Raw genomic sequence first — 11684 nt, forward strand, 5'->3', positions numbered from 1 at the left:
AAGACATGCAGGAAGTGAAGAAGCATTTATTCATAAAAATCTCTGAAATTTGATAGTAACAATGAGAGTCTGTGACATTTGAATTGAAACCTGGTCCTTCTCTTTCCCTTCCTAACTCAGTGAGAGAGAAACTTCAGACTCATTCAGCAAAGAAGACAGGACTCTGCTCCTAGAGCTTCCAGTTGAAGACTATCTTCTAGGGAGGTGCAACATTCCTCATTCTGTCCCCAGCTACCAGTTGTTAATGCTGTAAGAAGTAGGTGCGAATGAGAGGCGTAGGGTCTTTTGTTCTGCCCAGCCCACACAGAGGCTCAACTATGACACAGAATCACTGAGAATACTGGGATTCTGACTGCTCTTGCCCTGGCTCATATAGTAGTGGTTCCACATCGGGAGAGGCAAGCCAAGAACACCTGAGGACACTCTCTCCTCCACTGAATGCCCAGATCTTACAGGAGAGTTACTCAGAGAGAAACATGACATTGTCTTCACTCTCAGCTCCAGAGCTCAGTGATTATTGCAGAAGGGAGAAGCTGAAAAAATATATAGCTCCTAATTACTTCACAAAGGAACTTATTTCATTGAGAACACAGTGTGGAGAAAAGCAAGCCTATAGGCACTCTTAGAAAACACTGGAGGTTATGGTGAACAGTGATTGGGAAAATATTGGTAACTTCATAAAGATATAGGATGAACTGGAGGGCAGGTAGTATGCTGGAGAAACCAAAAAAAAAAAAAAAAATGCTGGAGGAGACATCCTTGAGTGATAACAAATCTCAAGCAGTGATCTCAGAAACTATCACTTCAAAGAAGTCTGAATTTGGTTTAGAATGTGGCAGATTACTTCTAAAGATAATTTTGAAATCAATAAAGCAATCATTCAACAATTAGTGGAGCTTAATAGCTGGATGTGGTTAGGGAAAGAGATAGTCAAGGAGAGTCTTGCCAAAACCACAGTCATCATCCCAGGGTGACCGTATGCATACACAAGGCTGCCCCCTGAAGTGCAACATCAGCTGATTAACACTGCAGAATGAAAATAGACACTATTAAAATAATCCAGTCAGTCATTAAACAAATAAACAATCAAATAATAACAAGTCCTGGGGATGGGGAAGTACCCAGATTTGTTACAATATATTATCTAAATTATTCAATTTCCAAGAAAAAATTTATAAGACATACAATAAAGCAGGAAACCATGACACCCATACAAAGGAAAAAAGCAGGCAACAGAAACTAAAAGTGAGAGTGACTAGATGTTGCATTTTACAAATTCTTCCAAGAAGCCATTATAAAAATGTTCAAAAAACTAAAGGAAACCATGGTTAAACAAGTAAAGGAAGGTATGATGACAATATTGCATTGAATAGAGAATATTAATATAAAGAGTTAGAAATTATAAAGCTGAAAGAAATGGAAATGCTGGAGTTGAAAATTCCAATAACTGAAATGAAGACTTCACTAGAGGAGCTCAACAGAAGATTTAAACTGACAGAAGAAAGAATTAGCAAACTTAAAGAGTGATCAATTGATATTATACAATCTGAAAGACAGAGAGGAAAAGGAACGCAGAAAAATGAACATAGCATCATAGAAATGTGGGAAGCGATTAATCACACCAGCCTATGCATAATGGCAGTATCAGCATAAGAGTAGAGAGAGAAAAGAACAGAAAAAATGTTTCAGGAAATAATAACTGCAAATTTTTCCAAATTGTTTTAAAAACATTTATCTACACCTCCGGGAATCTCAACAACTCCAAGTAGGATAAACCTAATGAGATCTAGAAACAGATATGTCATAGAGAATTTGCTGAAAGCCCAAGAGCAAGAGAAAAATGAATTGACATTTACAGGGGAACCTGAATAAGTTCAACAGTGGACTTCTCATCAGAAACAATGGAGAAAAAAGAAAATGGAACAGCACATCTAAACATATGGGATTTGGATAAAGTAGTGCTTAGATGAAAATGTATAGATGTATATGACTATGTATCAGTCAGGATTTTCCAGAGAAAGATATCAACCATATTTGTTTAGAAACAGGGAGAGGAAAGATGTGTGAAAGTGAAAGAGTGAGAGAGAATGATTGATTGATTGATTGATTTTAAGGAATTGGCTTATGCAATTGTGGGGCTTGCAAGTCTAAAATTTGTAGGGCACACAAGCAGGCTAGTAGGTCAGGTAAGAGTTGATGTAGTCCCACTTGTCTCTTTTTGCTTTGTTGCCTATGATTTTGGTATATCCATTTAAATCATTTCTAAGACCAATGTCTTGAAAGTTTTCCCCTATATTTTATTCTATGAGGTTTACACTTTTGAGTCTTATATTTAAGTTTTTAATACATATTGAGTTGATTTTTGTGAATGGAATAACACAGGGATCCAATTTTATACTTTTGCATATGGATATTCAGTTATCCCAACATCTTTTGTTGAAGAGACTATCTTTACCTCATTATGTATTCTTGGCACCCTTGTCAAAGATCATTTCATTGTAAATGTGTGGATTTATTTCTAGGTTCTTCATTCTGTTCCCTTGGTCTGTATGTCTGTCTTTATGCCAATTTCATACTGTTTTGAAGACAGTAGCTTCATAATGTATTTTGAAAACAGGAAATATGATGTCTCCAGCTTTGTTCTTCTTTGTCGTGATCACTTAGGCTATTCTGGATCCTTTGTTGTTCCATATGAATTTTAGAATTGTTTTTCTATTTATGTGTAAAGTGCCATTGGAATTTTGATGAGAATAGCATTGAATCTGTAGATTGCTCGCATAGCATGGACATTTAATATTATTTTCTTCAAATCCATGAACATGGTATGTCTTTCCATTTATTCATGTCTTTTTAAATTTCTTTCATCAATGAATTGTAGTTTTCAGTGTAAAAATCTTTCACCTCCTTGGTTAAGGTTATTTCTAACTGTTTTATTCTGTTTTTAACTGTTTTGCTGCTAATGCAAATGGTATTGTGTTCTTAATTTTTTTGGACAGTTTGTTGTCAGTGTGTAGAAACACAACTGATTTTTGTATGTTTATTTTATATCTTTCAACTTTATTGAAATTGTTTATTGGTTCTAACAGTTTTTTTGGTAAGCTCCTTAGGGTTGTCTATATATAAGAACACGTCATCTGAAAACAGAAACATTTTTTATTTCCTCGTTTTTGATTTGAATGATTTTATTTTTTTTTCCTTGCCTATTGATCTGACTAGGACTTCCATTTCTATACTGAAAATAAGTGGCAAGAGAGGGCATCTGTATTAGAGTTCTCCAGAGAAACAGAACCAATAGAATATATATATATATATATATATAATATTATATATATATCTAGATATATATAAAGGATTATATATATATGTGTATATATATATATATATAAAGGATTGGCTTAAGTGGTTATGGATGCTGAGAAGTTCCACAATCTGCTGTATGCAAGCTAGAGACCCAGGAGAACTGGTGATATAATTCCATTTGTGTCTGAATGCCTGAGAATCAGGGTACTTATGGTGTAATTCCTAGTCTGACATCAAAGATCTGGGAACCAGGGAGTCTGCTTGTGCAAGTCCTGGAGTCCTAAGCCCTGGGAACCAGGAGCTTCAACGTCCAAGGATGTCCCATTGCACAAAGAGAGAACAAAAATTCATCCTTCCTTTGCCTTTTTTCTTCTATTCAAGCTCTCAATGGATTGAATGATGTCTGCCCACATTGGTGAGGGTGGATCTTCTTTATTCAGTCTAGTTATTCAAATTCTAGTCTGCTCCAGAAACATTCTCACAGACACATCCAGAAATAGTGTTTTACCAAGTATCTAGTCATCTCTTAGCTCAGTTAAGTTAACACTTAAAATTAACCATCACAGGATCCTTCTCTTGTTCCTGATCTTAGAGGAAAAGTTTTCAGTTTTTTTATCATTGAGTATGATGTTAAAAGTGGGCTTGTCATATATGACATTTACTATGTTGAGGTACATAGCTGCTATTTTTACATTTCGAGAATTTTTATCATGAAAGGATGTTGAAATTTGTCACATTTCTATATATCTATTGAGATGATGATATGAATTTTATTCTTCATGAATAAAAAGCGATGCACCACATTTATTGATTTGCATGTGTAGAACCATCCTTGCACCTCAGGGTGAAATCCTACTTGATCATGGTGAATGAACTTTTTAATGTCCTGTTACAGTTTTCTAGAATTTTGTTGAAAATTTTTGCTTTTGTGTTTATCAGGGATATTGGCCTGTAGTTTTCTTTCCTCATATTGTCTTTGCCTGACTCTGGTATCAGGGTGATTCTGGCCTTGTAAAATGAGTTTAGAAGTGACCTCTTGAATTTTTGAAAGAGTTTGGAAAGATTGGCATTAAGTTTTCTTTGCATTGTAGAATCAACAGTGAGGCCACATGGTCTTGGCTTTTTCTTTTTTGGGAGGATTTTGATTACTGATTCAATCTCTGCAGTCATTATTGTTCTGTTCACATTTTCTATTTCTTTATGGATTCAGTTTTGGTAAGTTGTGTGTTTCAAGGAATGCCTACGTTTCTTCTAGATTGTCTAATTTGCAGGTAAATGATTTTTCATAGTATTCTCTTAGGATCTTTCACATTTCTACAGCATTAGTAGTAACTTATTTTTTATTTCTTCTTTTTTTGTGGTGAGGAAGATTGCCCCCAAGCTAACATCTCTGCCAATTTTCCTTTATTTTGTATGTGAGATGCTGCCTCAGCATGGCTTGATGATCAGTGTGCAGGTCCACACCCAGGATTCAAACCCAAAAAGTCTGGGCCAGTAAAGCTCAGCGCATGAACTTAACCACTACTCCACCAGGCTAGCACCTCCTTTTTCATTTCTAATTTTATTTATGAGTTTTTGCTGTCTTTTTTTACTTAATCAGGCTAAAGGTTTGTCATTTTTTTATTTTCAAAAAGCAACTCTTATTTTTGTTGTTTTCTATTATTTTTCGATTCTCTATTGTATTTATTTCTGTTCTAGTTTTTATTATTTCCTTTCTTCTGTTAGCTTTGGGTTTAGTTTGTTCTTGTTTTTTCTTTTTGTTGCAGTGTAAAGTTAAGTTGTTTGTTTGACATCTTTCTTCTTTTTTCAATGTAGACATTTATCACTACAAAATTCCCTGTTAGTACTGTTTTTGCTCTATCATAAATTCCAGTGTGTTGTTTTTTCACCTTCATTTGTCTCAAGATACTTTTTGATTTTCTTTTTGATTTCTTGTTTGACCTGTTGGTTGTTCAGGAGTGTGTTCATCTTAGTCTGTTCAGGCTCCTATAAAATACCATAGACTGGATGGACTATATACAACAGGAATTTGTTTTTCACAATTCTAGAGGCTGAGTGTTCAAATATCAAAGCACCAGCAGATTCAATGTGTGCTGAGGATCTGCTCCCTGGTTCATATATGGCTGTCTTCTCACTGTCTTCTCACATGGCAGAAGGAGTAAGGGAGGTCTCTGGGGTCTGTTTTAAAAGGGTGCTAATCTCATCAGTGAGGGTTCCCCACTTTGTGACATGATCGCTTCCCAAAGCCCTCACCTCCAAATACCATCATATTGGGGATCAGGTTTTAACACACAATTTTGGTAATACATAAACATTAATCTATAGCAGTTTTGTTTAATTTCATCATATTTGTGAGTTTTCCAATTTTCCTCCTGATTTCTAGTTTTATACCACTGTGGTCAAAAAAGATACTTTATATAATTAAATCTTAATTTCGTTAAGACTTCTTTTGTGGCCTAACATATGATCTATCCTGAAGAATGTTTCATGTGTGCTTCAGAAGAGTGTGTATTCTGCTGTTGTTGGATACTATATTATATATATGTCTGTTAGGTCCATTTGATCTATAGTTTTGTTCAAGTCTTCTGTTTGCTTAATGGTTTTCTGTCTGGATGTTTCATCCATTGCTTACAGTGGAGCAATAAAGTCTCCTGCTATTCTCATATTGCTCTCTATATCTCCCTTTAGGTTTTGGTATTTTCACTTTATATAATTAGGTGCTCTCAAGTTATGTGTGTGTATGTATGAGTATATTTATTTATAAATAATTAATATTCATATACATAGAATATGTAAATAATTGTTTTATATTCATGATGAACTGACCCTTTCATTGTCATATAATGACTTTCTTTGTCTCTTGTGAGAGTTTTTGACTTAAAGTTTATTTTGACTGACATATGTTTAGCCTCGCCTGCTCTCTTTTGGTTACCATTTCCATGGAATAGCTTTTTCTATCTCTTTGCTTTTAGTCTATTGTATCTTGAAAGCTAAAGTGAGTCTCCTGTAGACATGATATGATTGGATTTTGCTTTTCTTTCCACTTTGCCACTTTTGATTGGGGAATTAATCCATTTATATTTGAAGTAATTTTTGATAGAAAGGGACATTCTGCTGCCATTTTGTTTATTGTTTTCTGTATATTTTATATTTCTTTTGTCCTTTTTTTCTTGTTTGCTGTACTATTTTGTGATTTGGTGATTAAAAGCCCTGCACAGCAGAAATGGGAAGTTATTTTTCAATGGGTATAAAGTCAAAGCATTAGAAGATGAATAAGTTCTATTGATCTGCTGCACAACATAGTGGCTATAGTTTACAATATGGCATTGTGCACTTAAAAATTTGGTAAGAAGGTATATTTCATGCTAAGTATTCTCACTATGCATACACACACACACAAGCAAAAAGAGGACACAATAAATCATTTGGAGGTGACAGATATGTTTATTACCTTGATTGTGGTAATGATATCACAGGTATATGCATGTGTTCAAACTCATAAAATTTATGTGGAACAACAAAAGACCCTGAATAGCCAAAGCAATTCTGAGAAAAGAGAACAAAGCTGGAAGTATCAATCTCCCTGATTTCAAAATATACTACAAAGTTACAGTAATCAAAACAGCATGATACTGGCACAAAAACAGACACACAGATCAATGGAACAGAAATGAGAGCCCAGAAATAACCCCATATGTCTATGGATAGTTAATTTTTGACAAGAAAGCCAAGAACAAATAATGGAGAAAGGAAAGCCTCTTCAATGAAAGGTGCTGGGGAAACTGGACAGTGGCATGCAAAAGAATGAAAATAGACCATTATCTTAAACTATACACAAAAATTAACTCAAAATAGATTAAAGATTTGAACATAAGACCTGAAACCATAAAATTTCTAGAAGAAAGCAAAGGGAATGCTTTGACATTGGTCAGCAGCATATTTTCAAATAACGTGTCTGACTAGGCAAGGCAAACAAAAGAAAAAATAAACAAATGGGACAATATCAAACTAAAAAGCTTCTGCACATCAAGGAAACCATCAACAAAATGAAAAGACAACCTAACAACTGGGAGAAGATATTTACAAAGCATATATCTGATAAGGGGTTAATATCCAAAATGTATAAAGAACTCATACATCTCAACAAGAAAAAAGCTAACAACTCCATTAAAAATGGGGGAAAGGTATTAGCAGACATTTTTCAAAGAAGGGCCAACAAACATGAAAAGAAGTTTAACATCACTAATTATTAGGTAAATGCTTTCAAAACTACAACAAGATATCTCCTCTTGCTCCCCAGAATGGCTATAATTAACAAGAAAAGAAATAACAGGTGTTGTAGAAGATGTGGATAGAATGGAGTTCTCATACACCACTGGTGGGAGTGCCAACTGGTGCAGCCACTACAGCAAACAGTATGGAGATTACTCAAAAAAATTAAGAATATAACTACCATATATTCATGCTATTCCACTGTTTGGTATTTATTGCAAAGAAGATGAAAACATGAATGCATAAAGGTATATACACCAATATGTTCATTGCAGCATTATTCACAATAGTCAAGACTTGGAATCAGCCTATGTTCCCATCAAGGGAGTAATGAATAAAGAATACGTGGTATATATACACAATGGAATACTACTCAGCCATAAAAAATGATGAAATCTTGCTATTTATGACAACATGGATGGAGCTTGAGGGTATTATGCAAAATGAAATATGTCAGAAAGAGAAAGTCAAATACTGTATGATCTCATTCATAAATAGAAGACGAAGACAACAACAAACAAACACATAGAGACAAATTGCATTGGTGGTTACCAGAGGGGAAGGGGGGAAGGAGAAGGGCAAAAGGGGTCATCAGGCACATGTGTATGGTCATGGATGGTAATTAGTCTTTGGCTGGTGAAGATGATGCAATCTACACAGAAATCATAATATAATGATATACACTGGAAATTTATATAATGTTATAAACCAATGCTACCTCAGTAAATAAATAAAAATTTGCAAAAGTAACGAAAGTCCTGGTCTGAGTCTGAAGGCCCAAGAACGAGGAGTGCCGATGTCCAAATTCTGAAGACAGTAGATGATGGTGTCCCAGAGACATCCATTTTTAGAGAGTGGATTTGCCCTCTCTCTTCTTTTTTGTTCTATTCAGGACCTTCAACAGTTTGAATGATCCCTGCTCCCATTGGTGAGGCTCATCTTCTTTACTCAATCTACCAATTTAAATGCTAATCTCTATTAGAAACTCCCTCAAGGACATACTTAGACATAGTCGTCTATAAAGGATCTGAGTATCTCTTAGCCAAGTCAGGTTGACACATAAAAATTTAACCAACACAATGTTATAGCCTTGAGTCTGAAATCTATAGGACAGGCTAACAGGCTGGAAACTCAGGCAGGTTTTCTATGTTATAGTCTTGAGGTAGAATCCCTTCTTCTCCCAGAAACTTCAGTTTTTGCTCTAAAGGCCTTTAATTGCTTGGATGAGGCTCATCCCCATTATGGGTGTTAATCTCCTTTATTTAAGTCAATTGATTTTAAATGTTAATCACACCTACAAGATAGTTTCATGGTAATGTCTAGACTCATGTTTGACCAAACAACTGGGCACAATAGCTCAGTCAAGTTGACAAATGAAATGAATCATCTAATTAAAAAAGAAGAAAGTTCTCACATGTATATTAACTTTCCAACTTAACACACTGGAAAAAGAAGAGCAAACCAAAGAAAGCAGACAGAATGAAATGGTGAAAAATATTGTAGAAATTATTGAAAGAGAAAGTAGAAAATAGAGAAACCAATGAAACTAAATCCTGTTTTTTAAAAATACTTAAAAAAAGTAGAGAGGATATTATTATTTATCTTATAGAAATAAATAAGGATTATAAATACTGTGAACAATAGTATGCTGTAGAAGAGGTAAACAAAATGTGTTATATCCAAACAATGGAAGAACCTTGAAGACCATATGCTAAATGAATGAAGCCAGACAAAAGGTCACATATTACATGATTCCATTTATATGAAAAAAGCAGAAGAGATAAATCTATAGAGACCAAAAATATATTAGTGGGGTTTACAGCTCAGGAGGACAGTCTGAAGAAAGTGAGAGCTAAAGGGTACAGTTTCGTTTTGAAGTGAAGAAAATGTCCTAACTTGACTTTTGTGATATTTGCACTTATCAGTGAATATACTGAAAATCATGGAAATGTACACTATAAATGGGTGAATGTATTATATGTAAAAGTCATCTCAATAAATCTATAAAACACAGGAAAACAAACATAAGGGAGAATAAAAGAATGGGTTTTCTAAGCATCTCCGAAACTGTATTATGGGCATTCTCGCTCCAATCTGAATTGGTGTTTTGTGCATAGTTCCTCTGCTTAGCAAAGAGAAGGGTTTTTTCTCATCCTACAAACGGCAGCTTGGCTGAGCATAGAAGCCAGTTTTCTGGGAGAAGCCCACAGGTGGGCTGCTTCACTTGGTTCTAAGTCTAGGCCTTTGCTTCAGATGCACCGACTTATCAAAGCTGTCCATAGGTATGGTTTGCCTTCCTCTGTTTCATGTCTCACTAAGTTAGGAGTACTGGTAGCTCAGAGACCCCACCCATTAAAATCCCTGTGATGCTCTCTGAGGACAATTGTTGCCTTGGCTAGATTGTTACATAGGGGGCTATCATCACTGAAATAGCCTCAGCAGGCCCTGGGCTGCCTGAAAGGGGAAAACATTCATGGATTGAAGATGGGGTGTTCTGGGAGATTGTAAACAGCCTGCTAACTCCACGTGAGTAACAACCTGAGAACATTGGAATCCTGTGGCCTTAAAACTTCCAGAGGTGCCTATTGTCTCACAAAGTGGACAAGTGTTCTTTCTCTATTTTGGTGAAGTTCAGAAGAGCATGTAGCAGAGATGTTTAACTCATACTTGTTAGATAATCCAGCTGTGATTTTTGACAATGGATCAGGACTCTGCAAAGCAGGTATATCTGGAGAGCTTGGACCCCGTCAAGTCATCAGTCCTGTCGTGGGGCATCCTAAACTCAACACGCTTTTATCAGAAGCCAATCAGAAAAAGTATTTTGTGGGGGAAAAAGCCCTGTACAAGTACGAGACCTTGCATTTGCACTACCCCATTGAGCGTGGACTGGTAACAGAATGGGATGACATGGAGAAACTCTGGAAGTACCTTTTTGAGTGGGAGCTTAGAGTAAAACCTTGTCAACAACCTGTGCTCATGATCGAGCCCTCCTTGAACCCAAGGGAAACTCGAGAGAAGATGGCAGAAATGATGTTTGAGACTTTCAACGTGCCTGCCTTCTACCTGTCCAACCATGCTGTGGCAGCACTCTATGCCTCTGCCTCTGTCACGGGCCTAGTGGTGGACAGTGGGGACGGGGTCACTTGCACTGTCCCCATCTTTGAGGGTTACTCCCTGCCTCATGCTGTCACCAAGCTCTATGTGGCAGGAAAGGACATCACAGAGCACCTCACCCGGGTCCTCCTCGCTAGTGGGAGTACCTTCCCTTGCATACTCAACAAGGCCTTAGTGAATGACATCAAAGAGAAGCTGTGCTATGTAGCTTTGGAGCCAGAAAAAAAGCCATGTAAGAAGCCAGACGAGGTCCTGACAGAATACAAACTTCCAGATGGGAATGTCATCCAAATTGGGGACCAGTTGTACAAGGTACCTGAGATTCTTTTCGCGCCTGACCAGCTGGGCATCCACAATCCAGGAATCTCAAAAATGGTCTCCAGCAGCATAATGAAGTGTGACATCGACATCCAGAAGAATCTTTTTGCAGAAATTGTGCTGTCTGGGGGCACTACTCTCTTTCCTGGGTTTGAGGAAAGACTTATGAAAGAACTAGAACAATTGGCTTCCAGAGGAACTCCCCTCAAGATCACAGCTTCTCCTGATAGGTGTTTCTCTGCCTGGATAGGCGCATCCATTGTGACCTCTCTGAGCAGTTTCAAGCAGATGTGGATCACTTCTGCAGATTTCATGGAATTTGGGACATATGTCGTTCAGAGAAGATGCTTTTAAAGAATCCAGAGCACAAGGGACAGCTTGAAGTGAGAGATCACAGGAACACTGGTGGAAGGTGATATCTTCCCTTGACTTTAGCATGTTGGTCAATAAAAGTGATATGACATTTTCGGTTTCACTTTATTTTTGGTGACACCAGAGTAATTTCTGATCCAGGTAGTGAACCTTTTTAAGTGGTTCTACTCCACCCTTCCTGTCCCATGGACCTCTTTAGTTGTTTTTTTCTTGAGAAATCCTTGGGTTATGTGTTGAGGCTGTGTCCACTTGCAGGGTTTGTAGTAAGAGCAGGTGCTTGAGCCTCATGCCCAGAAGCTTGACTCAGT

At 36.6% G+C, this 11684-nt stretch overlaps 1 protein-coding gene across 1 annotated transcript; it reads left to right on the forward strand.

The window, feature by feature from the left end:
• The first annotated feature begins 10015 nt into the window (after positions 1-10015).
• ACTRT1 (actin related protein T1) lies at positions 10016-11467 on the forward strand. Its single transcript, XM_008530805.2, has one exon. It carries the CDS (start codon positions 10225-10227, stop codon positions 11356-11358), a length of 1134 nt encoding a protein of 377 aa, XP_008529027.1. The 5' UTR covers positions 10016-10224; the 3' UTR covers positions 11359-11467.
• The last annotated feature ends 217 nt before the right edge of the window (positions 11468-11684 follow it).

This window comes from Equus przewalskii, chromosome X (assembly GCF_037783145.1).
Source record: "Equus przewalskii isolate Varuska chromosome X, EquPr2, whole genome shotgun sequence".
In the NCBI taxonomy this organism is placed as follows: domain Eukaryota; kingdom Metazoa; phylum Chordata; class Mammalia; order Perissodactyla; family Equidae; genus Equus; species Equus przewalskii.

Excerpts from the sequence above, each read along its gene's own strand:
- ACTRT1 (XM_008530805.2), top strand. The coding sequence starts at position 10,225 with ATGTTTAACTCATACTTGTTAGATAATCCAGCTGTGATTTTTGACAAT.